Genomic DNA, 24,553 nt, shown 5'->3' with positions numbered 1-24,553 from the left:
GCCCATAAATAAGTCAAATACACACATGTCGGTGACAGTGTTTGGGGTTGACAGGAACAGTGACAGCGACTTGATTTTCCTCACAGACCTTAAAAAAAAAAAAATTGCCATTCACTTCCCCCAACTCAATTTGCGTGCCCTTATTATGATTTGATGGAGACGGTATAACCCCATCTCGCCTCCTTTAAGCCCATCCTTTTTGCTGAATGTTACCCATGTCATCATCCTCATCATCATCATGCCACTTTCATACCCTGGAAACCAGGAGTGATCCAACATGCACCTACTAACAGTGTGTGTGTGTGTTTTCTTGTGATTTTAAGGGAGATTTTATTAAGAGGCGGTGCTTGTTGGCTCCAGAGTAGCGTCGTAACGACACTTTTTTCTCTCCCCCCCAGTCCTTGTTAAAAGAGTTTGACCAGGGCCAGAGTTGGTGCTGGGGGGTCGCATACTGCTAGGTTATTTGCTGGGGGGTGATTGCTGCATTTTTTATTTTTATTATTTAAATCCCAGCTGATTGTTTCCCCCTAATTTTATTTTTTTTAATTTTATCTTAATCTTTATTTTTTTTCTACTGTCCTGATCATCGCCTCTCGCTCTCTCACTCCACAAGACCTGACACCCCTTGGAGATTTTTTTTAATTTCCTCCTTTTTTCAGATCATGAACAAACTATATGTTGGGAATTTAAGTCCTTCGGTCACTGTCGAGGACTTGCAGCAGCTCTTCGGGGAAAGGAAGCTGCCAGTGGCCGAGCAGGTCTTGCTGAAATCCGGCTATGCTTTTGTGGACTTCCCCGATCAGAACTCGGCCATAAAGGCGATAGAGACTCTTTCTGGTAAGTGTTGGCTTTTTTATGATAAGTGATGCTGGCTGGTGGTGACAGAGGAGGAAGACGAATCCGAAACTGCCAGATCCGTTAAAAAAATAAATAAAGAGCGCATGTTGTGCGAAACTGTGAAATACTGAATCATTGCTAAACCTCTTTTTCTATTCTTGTGTTTTTATTTCGTGCCATGAGAGTTTATATGAACGCTCAGTCATGCACACGCTCTCCCAACAGGAATCGGATATATGATCGATAGCATGGGGACACACTCGGGGCTTCGTTTTGCCCCTTAAAGAGAAAAAAGACACGAGAACGCACATTTACGCGCAACATTTAACGTATAATATCGAGGGGGGATTCCGATGGTGCGGGGCGCTACTTCGCAAATCGCCCCGCTGGAATGTATGGGATGGTGCGACTGGTTTCGGTGGGTAGGCATAATTATTTTTCACTTATTTTTTATCCTGATTTTATTAAAGGCGGCACGGCGATGCGAGCGCGGAAAACTTGCCGGATCCGTGTTCCCCCGGTGTCTGGGCATGTTTTTACGAGGTGTCGTGGAGGTGGGTCACGGGGGTCCGGAGGAAAAGAGCTAATAAACAGGTAGCCGAGTTGGAGGGGGGGACGAGGTGAGACGCTAATTCCGTGCTGCGCCAGGCCACTCGTAATAGTAACGAGAGGGGGGAAAAACACTCGTGTTGCAAGCTTCGCCGAGGAGTGGATCAAAGGCAAATTCAAAGGCAATTTGCTTCTAAAAGGGCAGGAGAATTAACCCACTGTACAGCGGAGAAAAAAAGAGGACAAGTCATCCTCCTTTCACCATCTCTTCTTTACGTGTTGCATTCTTTACTGGGAGCTGAAAAAAAACACCCCTCATTGCACTGAGGGTTGTGGGAGTGGAAAGCATGGCTGCCCATTCCCCCCTCACATACACTATGTATATATAACCTTATCATGCTTCATTTGGCCGCCGACCCCCCTCCATTTGTGACCCTGCACATACAAAAATGGCCCATTGTACTTGTTTTGGTGTAAACATGCAGAGTTTAGGCGTGCGTGTCATGCGTAAAGCGCCCTCCTCGTGGAGCAGGGGCAGGCTGTTTGAATGGGGACGCACCTACTTGGGTGAAGTGATTTCAAAGTGTTGCATGGTGGAGGCCTACACACCAGCAGCAGCCTGCATTATTGCTGTCATAACGCACAGCTTCTCTTACACTATCCATTCTCATCCTTACAGGTAAAGTTGAGTTGCACGGGAAGGTGATAGAGGTAGACTACTCTGTTCCCAAAAGACTACGGTAGGCCTACACACACGTACCCACTCACATTGTATCATACGCCCATACGCCTCATATACCACTGTGCCCGATGGCAGACTGTGTGTGACCTGTAGGCTTCCGCCGAGAAATATAGCAAGCACGTTTCCCCCTCTCTATCTGCTTCTGTGTGTGATCTCTACCACGCTTTTGTTGTTGTTTGTTGTTTGTTTTTATTTCCTCTGTAAGTTGTGCAATTGCTTGGTAAGAAAGCGGCAAGGGAAACAGTTTAGTCCCGACATCCGCAGAACACACGGTGGCTGCTGCCATTATCGCGTGATCTGCAGCAGCGAAGGGCCTATCCCACTGTACAACATGGATACACACACACACACACACACACACACACACACACACACGCAGGCAGGCAATAATCACACAGGCAGGCAATAATCAAATCTCATGTATTACATATACATTCATCAAACTTTCCAATTGGCTGCTGCACACGTATATCTAAATGGATCTGTGTTCCCTACATGTAGGCGTCTAAGTTTCCGTATTGACTGTAACACTGCAATGTACGATGAGATGCATACCAATCAGCTGAGCCTCTCCCCTGGTTACATACGTATGTGTGTGTGTGTGTGTGTGTGTGTGAGACACAGCAAAGCGAGAGGTGGTGTGTGAGCTAACGTATATAGGGCCTGCTCAGAAATCCCGTCACTACTATGTTGTTTTGCAATTGTGTACCATCCTGACTTTACAAACACAACACATGTTGTTGCTGCTAATGAGCCCCTGAAATAATGATAATAATTATTAAAATTAAAACAGGCAGCGTTTTCCGTGCGTAATGCGTTAAAAAGGCACCAGATTGTGGATCCTATGTCCGCACTTACACGTATAGTTGCAGGACATTCCTTTAACAATGCCTTCGGCAGCAGGGGGGTGGGGGGGGGACTTACATTGCGTGACAAAAAGGTAAATATTCAAGCCCCTTGCGGAGGAACACGTGACCCACACTTTATGCGTTTCCAGCATGGTCCTCCCCCTCGAGTGCAGGCTACACTTTCCCTGCTCGCTCTTGTGGCTACGTGTGCAAAAACGCTGCGGATCAGAAATACAAAGAAAGTGTGTATGTTGAAAATGTGCAGTGAACGATCTGCTGTGATGTGGCTCGATCTGAGAGCCGCTTTCTTTCAGCTGCAACGCGCAACATGGTGCAGAGAGCAGCCTTGCGCCACTCCCCACTCTTCATGTGCACGTAGGCCATGGCAAATGTTGGGAGAGCCTCATAATGGCTGCCATGATGGGCCTGCTCGCTGCAGGGCGGAATCAGATGGGAGCAAATGTCGGTGCGTGGGTCCAAATCGTTGCGTGTGGAACCCGCGTGCGTGTTGTGATCGGGCCTGTGAGGCGACGACCCTCGCCATGTTAGTGTTGTGGACGTGCGTGCAGCGCGGGGCACGTACAGGTGTTCATTTTGAAACTCTGTGTGTGAAGTGGGCGAAATGACACGTGGAGGCGTAACTTCACATTATTTAGCTCAAATGTGTTTTTAATTGATAAATTCATTTCATTTTTAAACCTCGTGACAGTTTTACACTATCTGTTTTGGCCTATTTGTCTTTTATAGCATAAATACTAACTTTTTAAAAAACGTATAAAGCTTAAAATGTGTATTTTCGTCCTGTAGAGTGTAGAATGTAACTGTCATAATTCATATAGCAAATGCAAATTAATTCTTTTAATAACGATTTTTATGAGTTAGTCTGTGGTACCAGGCATTATAAGGAAAACAATTTGCATTTAATAATGAAACACTCAAATTACATTTCCCTAATTTATGTTATTTCTAAACAACCCATTTCAATTATAATATGAATCTTGTTCTTATTCTTATGCATTTGATTTTAAATATATATATGGTTGCTAACATGAAGTAACAAATATAACCAATGAGTTTCAGTCATTTATGTGAGCAGTGTGTGAGCTCAGCACCTTCAGGCCTGCTGCGGCTTCTCTTGGTTTTGTGGAGCTGCTGTAGTTTCAGCTGCTGTTTGTTGATATATATACAATATATTTTAGTTGTGTTAAGTTGTGTAAAGTTTTCAAACAGGCATAATGGGATCAACAATCAAATGATGTCTGTTTGTAATGACAACTTATCGTAATGACAATGAGGACTTATCAAGATTTGTAATTTATTGTATTTTTGTAATTTGTTTTGTTTTTCTGGGCCTTGTTAAATGCTATTAAATAGGTCATTCAAAAATGCACAGAATAAACCTATTTGTACAGGTTGTAATATCTTAATCATCTTCTAAATGTTATTTCACTGATATATATTTCATATTTTGACATTTAAAATAGTTTCAGAGACACCAACCTGAACACAATTGTATTTGGAGCAATTCAATAAGAAGTAAAGTTGTCTTTTTTGGTTTTAGTTGTAAAAGCTTTATATATTTCTTATCATGGAAAATTCAGAATAATTAATTGCACATTATTGGAAATGTTTAAAACTAGGTTATAAAATATTAATACAGTTATTTCTATTAAAAGGGGTTGATTTGATCACTTGAATATTGCTCTAATGTAGTACTGAGAAAACTGACATTCACATTAATTCATTTTGTTTGCGAGTAAAAACTTAAAATCATATTTCAGGTACATGTATGTTGATTTTTATAATCACATAAGATTGATAAACATTGAAAGTGTGAACTTTTTGAGACAAGTCAGATTTATTCATATATAAATGAAACAAGATTAGATGTACAATGTTAGAAATACAAGTTTTAGAAAAGAAAAACTAAATAAAAGGTACAAAAGACAAGTCCAAAAAGATATATAAAGCAAATAATGATAGCAATTAACAGATGTATAAGACTTTAGAGAACAAAGTAGAGAAAACAAATATATTGACCTAGAATTGTTAATATAATAACTTGATTATTATTACTCATTACCATTACTTATATAATTTATGTTCTGATTGGAAGAATAAAAAAGAGTAAAAAAAAAAAAAGAATACATTCATTTCCTTGAACCTAAATACCATTTTTACATTTTTGCTCAGGAAGTTTTTAATGGAGGCTTTTTTTGAATCCAGAAATCTGAAATAAAAGAAACAATAGTTTTCTCATGCTTATTAAGTTACTGTGTTAAATCCTGTGGTGAGTATCTGTGTACAGGGTGTGACTTGGTGTTAGATGATGCTGGTGCTACACGGATAAAATGCAGCGCGACTTTGAAATATGTTAAGAGGATGTGGACAGAGTGACTAGCGTGAGCTGTGGATATGATCAATTTTCACTTTATCTGTATTGAACGTGTCAAGACTGTTGTTGTTGTGGTATAAACACAGATTTGTTTACCTGCTTGTGTAGCAGTTGAGAGTAACACAACCAGCTCCTTATAATTACCGTCCACCTCTGACTTCACCTGAATTGAAAACATTGTCAAATAGGAAGAAAACAGGAGGCATTTCACTCCATTAAGCTCCATCACAATCACCTCAAATCAAACTGTTGCTGGATCGAGCTAAATTGATCCCAAGAGCTTTTTTTTCCCCTTATACAAAAGGATTTTACCAACCAAGACATGGGTGTAAACATCTGCATTGCACCACAGCGGTGCACATGCAGATGCTTGTGTTGGGTAGTCAGTGCACGCTGAGTCAAAACAGTGAAATATGATAGCCATCAGTGGATCCACTCCGAATCCATTAATACTCCCCAGTTGATCTGCGGGTGAAGGGGAAGCTCTCCAGCCCAGGCTCAGGTTTTGGTCCGGAGCGATGGCTGGAGTCACTGCACCCGGCTCCCCTCTGGAGCCACATCCGCTGTGCCCTCTCCCCTGACTCCTCATGTCTCCTCTCACCTGTGTGTGAGGAGGCGTCGCACTGAAAGCATCTGTTTTGAGGAGCAGGAGCCAAAAGTGTCCCTCAGCTCTGTTCATTTTCCGCCTTAAAGAGCATATCTGGAGTCTTTTCCACTCTCGATTGGTCCGTCTCAGGCTTTTGAGTCATGTTGAACAGGAGGATGCTTCATGTGTCTTTGGCTGAGTCCTCTTCGCTGTAAAAATGAGGATGACGAATGAATCAAATGAGATAGTTCTCCATCAGCACTTCTAGGAAAAATCACTATTTACTTGTCTTGTTTAATCTAAGGGCTTTTATTTCGGGCTTGTGGAAGCCATTGCATTGAAATTCTACAACACTGCTTAATTTATATAGCAATTATCAACTTTTCCACAAAAGCGCAGGAGTGTGTTCCTCTCCCGAAGTGATAACTGATTTGCAAGTGCAACTGAGCACATAGCTTGAGGGGAGCAAGGAGATTAGATGTGAGAGAATTGTCGATTCACTGTGTGTCTTTCAGACCGGTGGGATTTCTGTTTAAGCTCACTGAGCGCTGGAAACACCTTTTCTCTTTCTTTTTTTCCCTAACCAGACACTCGTGTGTGCTGTACATCACCGCAGCAACAGTAGAGATCCAATTCTCAGTAAGCCGGCGTTCACATTCCACTCCAACCTATTGCATGACTAATGCATTGGAGCAGCAGTGCATTGATTGCGAGCAGCAGTTAAGTAATCAGCTCGGCGACTCGGAGGAGTGGCAGCGACGAGGTGTGCAGGGTGTGGTCCGGAAGAGGAGGATTCCTGTCTCTACACTGGAAACCCCAAAAATCTCACATTTCTTTTCCTGCTGAAGTCACTGAAATGAACCGAAAGAAGTTAATCGTGAGCGTGCACAGTTTGGAGATGGTTTGGCCTTAAGGGAAGTGACAGAACTGGAGCAGCGATTGCTGATGTGTCCGGTCAGTGACAAATAGCAGTTTGAGCTGAGAAAAACACCATTCATCCAAGTAGGAAAATAAGGGCGCGCTTTTTCTGCCTGCGTTTTTATTTGTGATCCCAACATTTTCAAGATACCTCTCTCAAGATTGTATGATTGAATGATGAGAGTAATGGAGAGACAGCTCATGGCAGAAGTAAGATAACCCCTCAGTGATTAGAGATGAGAGCCATTAGGACTCCTTGAACTGAGCCATTGATGCTGTTTCCCTTTTCTTGACGAGAGAATCTGGCTCAGTGGGGTCAGCTTCGGTTTGTCAAGAATAAAATGAACACCCACATTCTGTCAGAATTTATCAGACATTCTACATAGAAATACTAGTATCACTGTATTTCTAATAAATTCACTGCCAGCAACCTGTGAGAGTTCAACTTGTCCTTTTGCATTAGTTCATTTTCTTGCACGCCTCTTCACCAGGTGCACGAGACACCTATTTTTCTGTTTTGTATAAAAAAAAAAATCCTCGAAAGGAAGAATTGTCTTGAGCAGATGTTTGAGGACGCTGTTTTGTTAAGCAGCGTTTGATTAATTGCCAGAAACTTAAATGTGCTGCAGATGAATATTTAATGAATTATAAATCCTGATTGTGAGTCGAGCAGTTTGTACCCAAGTTCTTTTTTGGGGAGGTGGGGGTAATTTGAAGATGTAACAGCTGCTTTGTCTCTTCTTCCATTTCTACGTTGCTCTTTTGCTCAGTCTGCTTCTCGTGTAGATATGTTCACACACAGCTTGAGGATGATACCGCAGAAATAGAAAATCTGTCGTGACTCCCGGCTGAAAGCTACATACCGGATGTAAAGTTTAGTGTTTCTCGCTCCTCCGTGTGCCAGTGTTCCCAGTGGGCACCCAAGGGTGTGGTCTCCATGGAAGGGTGGGCAGCTGAGGCGCACAGCAGGTGGCATTGCTCACGCAGGCCGACTCCTTACACCAGACAACCCTGCTACCCATGTGCAACTTTAGAGCTCTGATTGGTCTTGAACAGGTGAAATGAATATGGTGGGTACGGCTAACCAGCCAATCAGAGCGCAGCACGGAGTGAGTTGTCGGCTGTAAATGCTCACACGCAGCCAATCCCACTTCGAGTGCTTGGAAGCGAGGCTCTTGAAGCAGACATTGGCTTAGAGCCTCGTGCTGGGAATACTGTTGGCGCAAAGCTCTCCCCAGGTCAAATGGTCCTTTTAAACTCTTCCTCCTGACCTTTTCCATCCTTCCATCCATTTCTCACTCTCTTATCTTGCTTATATAAAGCCAGGGGCCCAGCCAGAGGAGTGGTCATGGGGGACACAGGCCCAAGCTCCAATCTGACAGCCCCTCTCTTTAGCTTCTTAGAGCCATGGATGGATTACTGGACAGGCCTGCTGGGTGCACACCCAAGGCATCCTGGGCCGAACCCAGGTATAAAGTGATTGTTAACATTTCATGTCATAAAGTTGACAAAATGACCACAAAGAAACACAAAATGACCACAAAAAGGACTTTAAAAGAGAAATAAAATGGCCACAAACAAACTGGGTGCCTTGCTTCTCTGTAGGAGCAGTGGAGCCTCTTACATGTCTGTGTCTCTTTTTTTTCTGCCTCTAGGCAGTTTGCAGTTACAAAAGCAACTAGTTCTCAGTGCGCATCAAGCTGGAGCATGACATATGTTGATGTCATCAGTGACATCATCAAAGATTTGCATCTCAGTTCACTTTATTACCATGGTTACATCAAGTGCATTTTAAAACACATGGAGGAATCTCTTTTTCTGGGAAAAATGGTCGACACTGCACTTCACCAGGTCGTCAGCCACACATTCAAGCCAAGTATGAAGTCGATGAGATGAGCGGCAGACAAAGAGAGACTCCGACATTTATATATATATATATATATATATATATATATATATTTTTAATTTGGCATCCATTTATTACACTCAAGAATCAAAATTAGTTCTAATCATGTACCATTTATTATTGACAAAAACAAGAGATTTTATTTGATCTTCTTAAATTTTGACACTTATAAACAGCCCCCCTTCTTTAAAACTCTGGCCCCCATTCTGTTTTTAAACCCGCCCCTGCTTTCAGGGAATTCCACAAATGCTTTAATTAAAAAACTAACATGCATGGAGTGTTTTTATTCCTGCTATGCAACTGCAGGAATGTCTCTTGACATATGCGTCATCTGTCTTTGAAGCAGCAAATGTCAAAAGGTACAGTCTTGTGACATTTACAGCATCTTGATGGGAGACCAAAACTCTGCCATTGTGCCTCTGTACGTGTGCGTGCGTGCGTGCGTGCGCGCGCGCACGTGTGTGTCCGTGTGTTTACAGCTCGCGCTGTATTCAACTCCAACAGTTCCAGGTTAGGTTCTCCACGTTGCCATAGGAACCAGTTTTGAGTGTTTTGCTTAGTTATAGTGGAGCGGCGAAGGCTTTCAGAAAATGAACCCAAAGTCCTCCGCATTACAGAAGCTAAAAGCTTAAAAACAAAAGTTGGGTTTGCTGCATACAACACCCTGAGTTTCACCCCACAACTGATCATTATAACATCTTTTGATATCACGGTCACAATCCTATAATTACAGCTTAAGTTTCTTATGAGCTGCTGTCAGTCGGGGGGGGGGGGGGGGGGGACCCTGTAATTTCACCCAGTCCTCGGAGAGTGGAGACTGCCTACCAGTTATAGCTGAAAGCCCCACACTGCAGTCCGACTGTGTATTGGTGGCTCTCACTATATGGGCGGCGCAGTGGTCAGGGTGCTGATTTTACGACGGGGAATACATAACCTAGCAAGGTGCCTCAATACAAGTGTCTGTGTGAAGCTGAAATGTTCAAGTGCTGAGTTTCATTCCAAAAAGCGAAGCAGGGAAAACTGCTGAGTGGGCCGTCCGTCTATGTCACAGTCGCAGCCCTTTTGTGACCTTTCTTATTCATAAACCCACACTGAGCCCTCATTTCCATCCGTTTCCATATGGATGCAACGGAAGCTGGAACACCCCCCCCACACACACACACACTTCTGGACAGAACAAGTCGTCTACAGTAAGGTCCTCGCACAGCTGAGCCTCCGGCCCGACCTGCAGCACAGTCTGACCATTGTGTTTCCTCTGTTTCGCACTGTCTCTGACGGAAGAGGAAGACACGGAGCGGACTTCCATGACTTCCAAAGACACGTGCATGGCCCGCGCATGCTTACGGCTTTCCTCCGAGTTGCTGTGTGTCTGCTCCTGTGTGGGGGAGAAATGAGGGGCTGATAGAGGGCAGCATTTCCTCCCCCTCTGGCTGAGGTTCTCTAGCAGGACGTGAGACGCTGCTAGTGGCTCCCAGTGCTTTTACTGGTCGCTCTACAGACGATGGCAGATTTACTCACAAACAGGAGGAGTTCTGTTTGCACGTGTGAGACTAAGAGACTCAGAAATCATCTTTTTTTTTTCTTACACCAGCCCTTTATCTTAACTTCTATTGACCCATCATCTGATTTCATCTCCCTGGGTTTCTACCCTGGTTAACTACATGTAACCTCTCCATTAGAGTTTGACATTAAAGTTTAACGTCTCAAAGAAATATTCCAGCCCACAATCAGAAGGATTCATTCTAGATTCACAAATAATGGACTTTACATGGTTTAAAAGCAGAGGTTTAACTCCTATTACCTAAGGACCATTGACTTGGTTGTTCTCTCTAAAAAACTTAATTTAACAATTTCAACTACACATTAAAGCCATGGAAACGTGCATTTCCCTCCGACCTTATCGCACTGCTCTTTAAGGTTAGCAGCTTTAATATCACATTAGATTGTACTTCTGGGAAACAAGCAGCTCTATTCCTCCAGATGAGATGAGAAACATTCACATTAACCTGCACCCTCACCGTTCCCGCTTTCTCTTTCACTTCTGAAGAATTTTGACGGTAGGTGTCAGGTTTGCCCCAGTAAATCCCAGTGCTGTTGGTTATCGCTCAACTGTTGCTGCGAGTGTGTTTTTATGTTTTATAAATTTCTGTAGCCTCGCTTGGAAATTCTTTCTATAACATGATAGATTATATCCATATTGGTGGGTGTCTTGTGGAATGGTGAATATGTGGGTTTGGTCATTCCAAAACAACTCTCATATCTGGCCATTAAATATGCATATATGTGATAAATACATGTCATGTAGGTGTTCATCTTTTAGTCCACATCGATAACCCCTCTTGTGCCCTTCAGAACGGAGCCTTGGCAGCGTTTGACAGTTTCACCAGAGGTGTAGTGTTTAGTAATATTTGGCAATAGCGATATGTCTGTGTTATTCAACACAGCTGTGCCTGATCCTGCCTATGATTCGCTGAGCCCAGAGATGAGTGGCGTAATGTGGGCAGGGCAGGTGCTGTGGAGAGAGCAGCCTGCCTCTCTGCCAAGTGACCCAGCACATGCCAGTGCCCAGTCAGTCGCAGTGTGAGAGACAGACAGAGCATGTATGCGCAAAAGAGAGAGGGAGATTGCGAGAGAGACGACGGAAAGAAAGAGAAAGAATAGAAGGGAGGAGGGGGGAGGACCCTGTGGGAGTCCTTTTTGATTTTATCACACCGAACGTCAGGTTGTGGTGAGGGGGGTATTTTCTTGCAGCCACTGCAGAGCTGCACAAAGCCGGGAGCAGAATGCGAAAAACAGGCTGTTTGTAAATAGTTGTTATCTTGCTGACCCTTCACTAATATTTCCCTGGAGGAGCAGAATATTTTATTGTGAAGTGTTCAATCTGTGCATGTCTCTCTAAACAGCCCATACTCAGGATTTCCCACGGGCGCAGTAGCTGCTGTGGTAGCAGTGCACCACTGTGCACGAGGACGAGTATATCCTGAGGTTTATAACTTGTTCTGCTCTTGTTATTGAATTGATTCTATTCACGTGTAAAACAGGACATAAAACTGGCCAAATGTCACGAGTCGCTATAAGATACCAGCTGATTGATTGACTCACTGACTGGGCGTGTGTGTTTCGTTCTTTACGTTTCTTGCTGCCATCTGCTTTCAGCAGTTGCGGACACGCTGGTTTTTCCCAGAAAGCAATGCAGCACCTCTTGTGGCACACGTGCAAACATGATGACACTGACTGATGAATTGATTGTCCCTGTCAGGTTAAATGAAGCGCACGCTGACACAGTCCCAATTCAAATTAAAGTGTGCGTCCACAGCAGATAGCACAATCTTGTTTAAATAAAAAAGAAAGAACCTAAAGTCAAAAGCGGAGAAACGTGGACAGCTTCAGCGCACAAGGTTGGTAAATATTTGATGCTGAAGCAGCCATGCATGCGGGTTGCAAAAGTGAATGGGGTCTCTGCCCGTTGAGCAAAGTAAAACTGGTTCACTGAAACATTTACTGAACATCGACACACGCTCGTTCTGTGATTTCCAATATTACCGATTGGTGAATTCCACAAGATGCAGCTGCAGTTCACCTCCAGGGAAAGTCACACTCTTTACACTGCAGCATTTCCTGCTTGTCTTCCCCTCCACCTCCCTCCCTCCTCCTCCTCCTCCTCCTCCTCCTCCTCCTCCTCCTCCTTCTCCTCCTCTCATGTGCATGCTTTGTGTCATGTGTACCACCTAGATTGCCTCTCCACCTCCCGCCTCCCTGCAGCTCACAATGTCACTCCTCCCCCTGGCCCAGCGTGGCGGTGCAGAAAGAAGCCGGCTGTTTGTTAGCACGAGCGGGTGTAAATAACTGTACAACTGAATGTTATGTGCTGTAAGCTGAATGTGAGCCACCCTATCAGATAGTGTAACAGAGACGGGCATTTTATTCTTAGTAGACTTGTGGTTACAGCTATTGGAATTCTTCGACTGCAGTAGAGCTGTGCGTGTGCACGTGTCCATGTCATTACGTGTGTGTGTGTGTGTGTGTGTGTGTGTGTGTGTGTGTAGAGTGCTTCTGTGTGCCTTCCATTCCCCAAGCGGGAGGCAACAGTTCATTTCAGAGATGGTTGCTAAGATGGGTTTTGTTTTAAGTGGTGTGAGGAGTGACTCCAGGCGGCCCGGGTTTCCGGTCGCTCGCCGTTGCGGGAGAATAAATTACAGAGATATAGAATGACAGGCTTCAAAGGCGGGTTTAATGTCAAAGGGGCGGCGGTGGCGTGGATGTGGAGCCGGGCGAGGATGACACATCAAATATGTGCTGCACTTGAAGAAAAGTATAATTTAACAGGGCTTGTTGTTTGTTCTACCCCTTTCTGTTGTGTGCAACTGTTGCGCCCTTTGATGGACGCGCGGTCACCACAGGCGTTCAGAGGGCACCGGCGTTGGCTTCCTTCCCGTCGGCACGCGTCATCACAACCGGTGAATCACGACACACACAGATTGGCTCTGATTTGAATTAAATGCCAATGCAAAAAAAACGAAATGCCATCAGAAAAGTATATAATTATATACCTAACTGGCTACTTCCTGCTCATCTCCATATGATGCTATCCAGCACTACAGATGTTAACCTTTTCCATGATGAAGTCTGATTGGGATGAGTAATATATCGCTGCTTTGTGTGTGCCACATGCTCAGATCCTGCCAGGATGTCGCACTGACTCAGTACTTTTCAAAGCGCTCGGTTGTTTTTCTTTTTAAGACCAGCGCTCATTCTCTAAAAAAGCCCTCAACTTAGACAGGGTGTTTGTTAAAAGAGGGGAACCGGCCTCGCGTGTCTTCTGCCAGGAACGATGAAAGCAGCCGGCCTGTAAAGGCTCGCAGATTTGTTTTGGTGTGTCTTGTGTGGAGGGGGAGTTGGACGCAGTGAAGAGATCTCGTCAAATTGTTATTAGTTTTTGATTTTGAGCTGGAGGAAATCCTACAAAGAAAAGGTTATGCTTTAATTTCTGCTTCTCCCGCACAAAAGCTAATGCATTTTGACAGACGTTTGGTTCCTGGATTTTTGAAATTTCCACCCTGATATGTTATTTTTTCTTAAATCGTACTACTGTTTGCTTTCAATAGTTGATGAATCACATCAACTTGGCAGACGTTTGGCTCTACTGAGTGACTTCTAGTCATACGTATATAAGAGACAGAAACACACCTTCACATCAGCCTTTTCCACAATTACTTACTTTTTTTTTACTCCACCAACTGATAAGTTTGAGAAATGCTAAAAGCTGGGCAGAGGTCTAAGAGGGTGAGTGGGGCGATGGAGGAGGGGTGAAGTGGACATCAGTCTGGGGGAGGACCATGGTGGTCCGAGTGGGAGAGAGAGTGGGGGGCAGAAGGGTAACGTAATGTTGGTTAGAAAGCTAATGTCCGCGAACGCTTGAATAAGTTGTAAAGCTCTAGTATTTTTTACACAAAATGTCAAACAAATGAAGAGCGGCACTCCTCCCAATAATGTCCTTTACCCACACGTGTGCTGCAGTAGCTTGTCTCCCAAAAGCCCCTTTTCCACTGGTCTTAAAAACCCACTAACATCCACTAACATCCACTAACATCTGGCTTGCCAATGGGAATGGCTACAATCAGCATTCGCTCCCAGGTCCAATGACTCTGCAATAGACACCGGTTTTAATCGGCATCCAGTGATAGAAATGTGACACTTGGGGGGAACGTGCTAAATTGGCGAGACGGCGAGCTGAGAGAGCACCTCAGTTTTCTGTGCGTTTGTGATGTTAACTGCGACTGGAATAAAACCAGATAGGGTTGTTTATAAACACCATTTCACCCACATTTGATCAGAGAACGTTAACTTTAATATATATATTAAATCAGCATCGCCCTCGCAAGGTCCAAGATGGTTTAAAACACTAGGTGGCGTTATGATCTTCTTAAATGCTGCCCATACAACAGCAGCATTTCTAGCCGCGCCCCCTCTGCTGTGCAGCTCAGGCTCTCTAACTTGAGCCATCGACATCGGCTCGGAATATTTACTCAAGTATTGATTGGGTATTGATCGGCTCTGACACCCCTGTGAGTGTCTCGGATAATTGAATTAGCATATTACATTCTCACACAGCACACAGGCATCCTCCTAAAGACAGCCACTGCCGTCCTTATCCACGATAACATCAACAACAACAGCTACACCGCACACACACGCACACACACACACACACACGCACACATCGCACCGAACCCCAACCTTGCTCTCCAGCCCCCTGCCTCATTTCACAGAGTAGGTCAGGAGCCATTTTAGCCTCAGGATTAAAGTCTGACAGGGATAATGCCACTTCAGCCACTTGTGGGTCATGTGACACGAGATGATCTAAGGTTTTGGGAGGAGCACTATAATGTAATTAATGTATTGGAGGCTCTTATCCATGTGACTCCACCCCTCGTCGAGCTGGACGCCCAGAACCAATAAAACTGCTCTTTTGCAGGCGACGGTAAAGAAAACGCAGCTGAGTTGTTTTTGCCGTCCACATTTTAAAGTGCACGTGCACTCTGTGCTCGTCCTCCGCAGGCAGTGAATAAAAGTCTGTCTCTCTTCTGCTCAGAGCTGCCTGATGATGTCATTTTAACCTTAAACCCGTTTGTGCTGTCCCCCTGTCCCGCACAAGTGTGTCCTATATAGATAATCCCACCTCCCTCTTTATCTCTCGATGGCTTATCAGGGTCACTGCACTTTATTCACTTTACTAGACTTCACCCACTTGTACACAGTCAAAGTGGGTTAATGTGAAATTCATTTAATGTTTTTTATTCTGTTCTTATCAATCACTTTGTTCTTTCTTTACTTGTGTTGTTATTCTTTCGGGTGTTCTGATGATTTGTGATATTAAATCTGCTTATGTAAAGTAACTCACCCAAAGTGCAATCAAAATTAATTAGTTTTTGATAAAAAGATAATTGATCATTAGTTAGTTTGAATTTTTTCCCACATTAATTATTATTGAACATCAGGACATTATTTCAAATGTGCTGACACGTTGAAATAATTATTTCAGGGGTGCAACTCACAATTATTTTGTATTATTAGTTCATCTGCTGATTCATTAATAATTTTTATATGAGCTATAAAATGTTAGAAACACTGAAAAAAGTGTTTTTATTTTGTTAGACCAGCAGCAAAAGTCCGAAATATTCAATATACAAAATCTTCAACATTGAAGACTGAGAACCAGCAAAATCTTTGATTTAAGAAATTATTAATAGTAAAATGGTTGACTATTAATTTTCAGCTGATTTGTTTTTATCTCTCTCTAAATATAAATAATAAAACAACCATCGTAATTATACAATTACTTTTATTTCTACTTGCTCCTTTAAATTACAACTTAAATAAGCGTTTGCTCCCATAAAATTACAATTATTACATCAAAAGTCTTGTATTGTTTTTTTATCATAAAGGCAGCAATAAAAATAAATAAATAAATGCAAACACGACAATGAGGCTGAGACACCTGATGCTGGCTACAGAAGTACAGATGTGTGAGCAGGTCGGATTTCCCCAAAAGATTTTAAATATATTCAAAACAATACATTTAAAAGGAAACACATTGAGAGAGTCGACTGCTTTTAAAACAGACTTGATCTCACCAGCAGCCATTTTAAGAGGCTCCGTAATTAAAGGCAAACACGCAGCTTTAATTAAACTTATTCTAAACCACATGCATGTGTCAGGCAGTCTCCCGGCCCGACCATGTTCTCCACTCTGCGTTTCAGAAACCTAGTGTGTGTGTGTTTCTGCGTTTCCTGTGGCTTTGTTTTTCAGGGTGAGGACGTCTCAGTGAAAAAGCAGCTGTGACTGACAGGAGTGTTTTTCAAATATTTTGCTTATTGACCAGCACCACCGGTGTGTTTGTCTCTCTCATAGGATGAATCTCTGACTCACCTCCTCTATGTGTTTTCCCTCTCTGCTAACTTCCCTGCTGACAGTGGGAGGGGAGCGAGGAGAGTGTGTGTGTGTGTGTGTGTGTGTGTGTGTGTGTGTGTGTGTGTGTGTGTGTGTGTGTGTGTGTGTGTGTGTGTGTGTGTGTGTGTGTGTGTGTGTGTGTGTGTGTGTGTGTGTGTGTGTGTGTGTGTGTGTGTGTGTGTGTGTGTGTGAGTGAGAACCAGTAAAGCTCACTCTCCAGAGGGAGCTGGTGGGAGCCGTTAGACGGGGCCGATGAGCGACAGACAGTAGAGGGGCTGGAGACAGACAGGCAAACAGTCTTGCGTAATGTTGAGTGATGTGCGTGCAGTATTGATCCAGGTTAACCCTGCAGGGACCTGCACCTATATGGCAGGCGTGCTCAGCCTTGCAGCTACAGTATGGTTGGCAGATTAAAGGATGAGACCCAAAGAACAAGCTGCACGACTCAACATAAAGCAGCCATGAGGAGCAGCTAGCAGCGGACCCACACTGCACCACCAGCACCACCAGCACCCCCACCAGCACCGCAGTATGAACTGGTACCCACCCGTCAGTAGCTATTAGCACTGAGGTGTGTGTGAGCGAGAAAGACACAGAAAATAGTTCAGGGTGTGTTTCTGAGGAGGAGAGTCTGCTGTACATTAGCCTGGCTGTACAAGTGTGTGTGTGTGTGTGTGTGTGTGTGTGTGTGTGTGTGTGTGTGTGTGTGTGTGTGTGTGTGTGTGTGTGTGTGTGTGTGTGTGTGTGTGTGTGTGTGTGTGTGTGTGTGTGTGTGTGTGTGTGTGTGTGTGATTGCGATTGCGTGTCAGTTGTGTCCCTGTAGGCTCGCTGTGTGCCTGTCAGTGACAGTGCTGACTGCGTGCTTTGTGACGGGGTCTCAGAGGAGTCCTCAGTTAGTGAAGGAGCAGCGTGGGTTTGATACGTGCAGGACAAGACAGAGCAACAATAGCACACGACTCTGCAAGTCCTCTTCACTCAGCCTTCTATTATTTTTACTATCATTGTGCGTTTTTTATTAGGTTTTTTTGTGTGATTGTGTCTCAGTTTTATTTTGTGGCTCGGTGTGTTAAAAGGATTGAATTGTTTGCCTGAGTTTGCAGGATTTTCAGAAACTATTTTATAGAGGTACAGCCTGAAAAAAGAAACCTGTGCACCATCTTAAAGAAATGCAACTTGTTAACCTTTTAGTTGAACAAACCTTAATCATTTTGTGTGCTAACAACTGAAGCATTTTTTTAGGTTGGTTCAACAGTTTTCTTTTTTTTTTTCAGTGCAGGATTAAACATAATGTAACATGCACATCACAGTAATTAGGGTATACAAGGTTAATTCTACTGTTTTATTGTAGCTGTAGCATTAATAATATTGTTTGAGGCTGTTGGCAGGTCCTCTTGGTGTATCTATATCTATGTCTATAGCTATATATTTATGGAGGCTATAGCCCCCCTACCCTACACTCAAAAAAATATTTTTCTTATTGTTACTTCACTATCACATCTGCAGAATGACGTGTGTGCATTCTGACACCTTTCACATTCATCTGTTGGAGAAAGTGCGTTTCTCTGCGCTCACCTTAGTTCTCAGCTTAACACGTGCAAGCGTGAGCATCATTTGTGACGTAACACTTAGTTTAGGAGCCATAATCGATCCAGTTTGCAATTTTGCACATGTGGTGAAGAAATGTGAAAATCTCCATTGCAGATACACAAAGAAGTGGCTTTTGTGTAAATCTTGTGTCCGACAGCTGAAGAGTTTGAAACGAACCTCAGTGTATTTAAAGATTCTGGATTTTGCAGGAGTAGATTTAATTTGATTTGATTTTAAAGTAAAAAGTAAACACATTTAAATAATTATTATCAAATTATTAAGTAGTGTAGATAATGGATGGACGGACAAATATCTGCATCTGCAGCTGCATGAACAGTCATGCTTCGTTGTTGTGTTGGCAGTGTCACATTATCACACTTTCTCCTCGCTGTACAGTTCCCACTTGTTGTTCCCATCTATGAAAACAGAGTGCTCCTGTAACATGTATTTAGATGGATGCATGTTGTACTGCATATAAATGTCCGGATTCTATTTGAAATACATGTGATTGCATGTTGCACCGAGGGGCTCAGTCACTGTGTTATCGCTCTGTTAGGAATGCATTATGTCCCAGTGATGGCAAATTGGAACATTTTAAAATACTCATTTCACTGGCTTAATGGGCATAACGGGAGAAAATTTGTTTTGTGTAAGCCCGGCGCCCCGTGGCATTTTAGCGCTGACTGAAAATTAATTTGTGATGATTTCACCTGAGAATTGAAAATGATTTTACACCTACAACACTATGCAAGTATCTTTGGTCATTCCAAGAACGCTGTATGTGCGTTACCTGATTTTTGTGTGTGTGTGTAATTGTTTTATTCTTATTTCTTGGTGTGCACGTCTATGAGTTGATGGTAAAAATCCTAACACCCTCTGTAAACGCTCATGTGGCAGAGGCCCGTGTGAATCAGTGTTAACATCACGCTGCGGTATCATCTCTCACGCTGCGTAAATCTCAAACATAAATGACTTGCTTGGCCTGAGTCATTGAAATTGAATCATTTGTAATTAACCCCATTATGTGACACTGAATCTTTCCCTGATACGAGACATTAATCTGCTTTAAACGTCCCTGTGCAGCCATAGACCTCCTCAGTGAACTCTGTGCTAAATGTAACGGCTGAAGAAACAACGTGCAGCGTCTCCTTATTTACATCTTTCTATGATGCAGCTGAGTGAGCGCTGACAGCGAGGAGCAGACACACGTCAGCAGGAAGGCTGTGGCTTCCATTTGATCTCGTGCGTCTCTACCTGCCCGGCCTGCCTCTCGGCCCGTGTCTCCCTGCCTCAGTGCCGCAGCCAAAACAGCCGCGTGAAGGGAAACCGGCAGGCAGGTGAGCCCGCTGAATTCTGATGAGCTCTCACCGGCCGAGGGCTGGGAGGGAAAAGCTGAAGCAAGCACCTGAGCCCTGCACACTGAGATGAGGTGGTTAGCAGCAGCGTGGAGTGTGGAGAGGCAGCTCGGTTCAATCTGCAGCATCAGTGTGAGAATACATGGGGTTAGGGAGCAGATGCACGGATGGTTTTCTCACACAGGAGATTGAATTTGACGCCTGAACAAATAAAAATAATTTCATGAAATTCATAGTGAGGCAAACTGTCTCTGGTAACTAGTATTACTTCCATGAAAATCTTTTTATTTTATTTTGCTGAACAAAAGATTGAATCTGTTTTGTTTCAGATCTGCTTTGGGTGATAATTATTTTAAAGCTTAGTAAAGAAGGGGGAAGTTTTCCAAATCTGAAGGTTCCCCCTCAAAGCAACAATTATGATTTTGTGTGTAAAACCTTCTCCACAACGTATTCTGTAAAAAAAAAATCCAGATCTGCACCAAAATCTCTTTCCTGACATCCGTCCATCAATGTTTGTGGGAAATTCTTCAGTAGTTTTTGCAGACAAACAAAAAATGCAGACGACAACATCACCTCTTTTTCCGGATGTAAACACCACAATCTATTACACAATCATGAATACGTTGTGACATTTTTTTGCTTTTGTGGTCTGATGCATTTTGCCATTGCTCATACACCACAGCCACATTTAATGGAAAAACATTATTCGAAGTCTATGCTACAGGCTGCTGCAGTATATACGTGTGTATATATGTGTGTATATATATATATATATATATATATACACATACACATACACATATATGTAACGCAGCAGCCTTTGAAAGCAGAAACCACATTAGATATATTTGTCCTTCTGCAGAACAAACAGCGACAAATCCTTCGAGGCTGAAAGACAATAATAATGCACGGACACTTCTGTCATACAAATCCTGTTATCTCTGCTCCACAACAGTTGGATGGGCCTTTTCGAGAAGTGCTTAGGAGCGCCACACAGAGATGGCCTGAGCTCCGTGCTAATCCAGCTGCAGCAGAGAGTGTGGGACGCAGTGGGAGTGGGCCAGAGTTGGAAAAGCGGAGCAGGGAGAGACGTCTTCCACACAGCGAAGGCTTTACTCAATATTGTTGACTTGTTGCTTCCTCGCTGAGATTCCAGAGCATTTAGGCGCTTAAGAGCTTAAGGGTCAAAGCTAGAAATTGGGTTAATTCAGATTAGACGAGTCTGCGGTTGGCGTGGAAGGACCACCAGACAATTTGACCGACCCACCCGAACTGACCCATATAATAACGCACTGTTCCACTTCAAGACTGGAGAGGTTTGTCTTTGTCCGCCCTGGCCGGGATGAAGACATGAAAGCGGTGTGGGCTTTACAGTTCATGATGACTCAGGAACAATAGGACGTCACATGTAGCAGCAAATGTAGCCGATTGTCAGATGATCACATTATCTTGCAGTCAGCACTGACGCATCACACTGCCACTCATGAAAGAGGCAGTGTTGCCGTCAGTTTATATCACTGGACTTGTAATATGATCGTGTAATAGGTGCATAATCACGCGGCCAAGGCGGAGTGATTTATGATCGCCGAGGTTTTCATTTCCTATTTTATCTGCCCGGTATGGACGGGACGAAGGCCAGATCATCTTTCATTTCAGAAGTCATCAATTATCTGCTGTGAGATGAAGTCCTCCCTGGGACCGTCGCTGGACTAATATGGACTTCCTGTGTGTGTTGTGTCATTAAGCGCGGCCGTCAGAGGGAACAAAGCGCTTCGTCAGGCAGATGGAGAGACACAGGCAGCAGGGAAATAAAGATTCATAATTGTAGGGTTTTGTGCTGAGAAGTAGTCTATTGCAGTGTTGATGGCTACATAGACTCAGACGAGAGGGTAACGTGTGAAGTGTGGTTTCTATCGAGGTGATGTGGTTCTGATCAGACCTGGTTTTAACATCCGCTCTGGGTGATTCCCACCAAATTGATCAGTTTACACCAGGCTGGTTTCAATGTGTTTCTATCGATAACTTGTGATTGGATCTCAGGTGCCTGCTAACTATGCCAATTGACACTAGAGATGATCCGATACCATTTTTCCCTTCCCGATACAGATTCCGATACCTGGACTTTGCATAAACACTGATACAGAGTACATCATATTTTAACAGCTGTATGGAAGTGGTGACTGCTGTCATTGGTGTTTGGACTGGCTTCTTAATAAATACACACATTGAATAAATGCAATAGACTTCTTTTAATATCTAGTTTGACATTTGACAATGTCACAACTGATAAATAACACAAATGAATACATCTAGGAATGCACAATAATTACTTCCTGTAAATAGCTGCTAAAGTGCATCCCCCCCCTTTTTTTCTTACTTGTGGGACTTTGCAGCGTGAAATATTTCCAAATTTTTGACATCTTAGGTAGCACCGCACCACTGGAAATCACTTCTTCTTCACCACTCTGAAAATGGTACTTGCCAGTTGCAGAACAGCGTAACTTCAGTTTTGTAGCATCAAAGAAGAAAATAGCAATTTTATCTGGGTTTACTTTAAACCCAGATATCCGATTGGTGGATTCCTGTACCAATCCCTGGCCCAGCATTTTCGGGCATTATTGGAGGCATTACTGATGCTGCCAGCAGTATTGGAACATTTCTGTTTCTGGTTTCATTTCTGTTCACAAAGACCAAACGATGTTGTTTTTAGCCTGTTTGACTGTGTAGATGTGTCTGTTGTCCGTTTGTTTCTGTGTGTGTGTCTGTGTGTGTGAGAGAGAGAGAGGAGGCAGGACGAGCCGAGCGAATCGATGCGCTGCATGCAGCTCCACTCTGAAATAAGATTTTACTCATTTGAAAAAAAAAGTTGAACATCAATATGTGTGGACCAGTGTTGATGTTGCGTTGGAGGCCACAGATAAATCAATGATTGGGAAACACTGAGAAGTGAAAAAATGCTTTTGAGTCATTGTGAAACTGCAGCGGGTCAGAGGGCGTCAGCTGAGTCCGTCAATGGAGGCATTTATATTCACACAGCTGAGAGATGTGCTCACGTGTCTCCAGAACACCTCTGAGTGATGGGATCTCAAATGTGTCCTCAGTCAGTGCAGTCAGAGTTGTCCACCTGTGGTCAGATCTGTTAGAATCAGGTCTGAGCTTGGCCGGTGTGTGTGTGTTTGTGTGTGTGTGTGTGTACAGAAGCATTTGCTGGAGTTTTGTGTGGCAGCGGGGCTCGGGCAGACCCGGTGGTCCGAAAGGCACTTATTTGGGCAGACTCTTTATTCGACCAGAGAGAACCTCTTTACTGGGCACAGCTCGCAGCCGTGTGAGCCGTCGCTGACAGCCCGGGCATCCGCACAGAGCAGGGTGAAGAAGGTAAACAAGAGGCCTCATTAGACAGAATCTCTGAACGAAGGAGGAAGCGTTTAATCATTTACTCCTGTTTAAAAAAAGAAAAAGATCCTGACCTCAGTGAAGATGCCTGAACAAAGACACTGTCTTCTTTGTGTTATAGTGTTGTACTTTGATTTTTGTGGCGGCGCTTGATGAACAAAGTACACAGACTTTTATGACTAATAGAATAACAATAATACCAGTGAGTGATTAGTGTACAAGATTTGTGGTTGGAACACAGAAAGAAAAACACTTGAAAGAAATGCCTTATGTTGCCTTTACAGTCAACTAACGACAAAATGCTCTTGGCAGATATTTCGCCTCGATAAGCCACAGACACAAAGCTGTTAAAATAACGACCACAAGAAGAAACAATGATAAAAAGTACAAAACTCAGAAAACAACAGGTTTTCCCCTCTGGTGAGGGGTGAATACCCTCTTTCTCACCCCGCTGCCCTCTCAGAGGTTGAAATTCCTTCAACTGCTCCACATGCACACGCGCGTTATTAGTATGCGCGTGTGCACAGACACGCTCTATTACCCCGTGCAGGTGGGTGCAGTAAATATTAGCTTTTCAAATGAACATGGCCACCCTCAGATATTTTAAAATTCAAAATTGAGAGGCTTTGCTTTTTTCCCCTCCCCTGGCAGGCGGCTCCAGACCAGCAGCAGACGGCTCGGTTACATTCAACAAACATTAAGTAACCATCGACTTCAGTCTGTATCTTCTACTGTGGCTCGTTTTGGACTTGAGGAAAAGGAGAAGCAGGCGAAGGGCTTTGAGTTCACCTTGACTGCAAACAAACAGTTGCAGCAGATGCATATTAAACCTCCGGGTTACTCCCTGGGTTATGAAGCAGGATCTACGTCTGCGGCTCGAACCTGAGCACTCTAGACAGACAGAAGCATGTTGCAGGATGGCCTCTCCCTGTCCTGCAGACAGATGGACAGAGCGGGGATCTTATGGTCGGCTTGTGGCCACAGCGCACGCTCAAAATGAGACCTTGAAACTGTCGGGTGGCGGTGTCACTTTTTCCGAGAGATGTCCGCTGTAGGAAGCTTCCCTCTGCATATTTCAGAATGACAGACAGGCGAGCGACCTTTGCATCGTGTGCGAGCCTCAGAGAGGGAAACAAAGAAAATAGAAGTGGACGTCTAGTTTGAATAGGAAGGGGTGCACATTGTTAACATGAAAAATTTAAATTGCTTGGCTTATTATGAATTTATAGTGAGCAAAGAACATGCATTGGCTTTGTGAACTTAGCAAAGTGTTTGCTGCAATTAACTTTATAAAGTTTGAAGAAATAATTCACGGCTGGGAGGATAACCTTTGAATCTATGCAGTTGGAAGAAAAAAAAAAATCTAAATTAGTGCAACATGACTGGAAAAGGGACTCCCAGAATGCACTGGGCTCCCATGCTTGACTTGAGCTTCAAGAATCTTTGCAAAGCCGCAGAGTCGGAGTCCTTACACTGCTCGTATGAGT

The 24,553-nt window shown here is 43.6% G+C and overlaps 1 protein-coding gene across 3 annotated transcripts in view; it reads left to right on the top strand.

Annotated features, from left to right (window-relative positions):
* Positions 1-289: 289 nt before the first annotated feature.
* Positions 290-24,553, top strand: part of igf2bp2a (insulin-like growth factor 2 mRNA binding protein 2a) — a 46,539-nt gene continuing 22,275 nt past the window's right edge. The window contains exons 1-2 of one of the 3 annotated variants that reach the window (XM_034575090.1): positions 290-837; positions 2,066-2,126. In XM_034575090.1, coding sequence (XP_034430981.1) covers positions 663-837; positions 2,066-2,126 — 236 coding nt within the window. In that variant the 5' untranslated portion in view covers positions 290-662. Of the gene's footprint in view, positions 838-1,102; positions 1,256-2,065; positions 2,127-24,553 lie in introns of those variants that run through there. The other 2 variants (XM_034575091.1, XM_034575092.1) reach the window with 2 other exon arrangements.

Source organism: Hippoglossus hippoglossus, chromosome 21 (genome assembly GCF_009819705.1).
Source record: "Hippoglossus hippoglossus isolate fHipHip1 chromosome 21, fHipHip1.pri, whole genome shotgun sequence".
In the NCBI taxonomy this organism is placed as follows: Eukaryota; Metazoa; Chordata; class Actinopteri; order Pleuronectiformes; family Pleuronectidae; genus Hippoglossus; species Hippoglossus hippoglossus.
The sequence above is the reverse complement of the archived record's forward strand: the minus strand, read 5'-3'. Positions and strand labels throughout refer to the sequence as shown.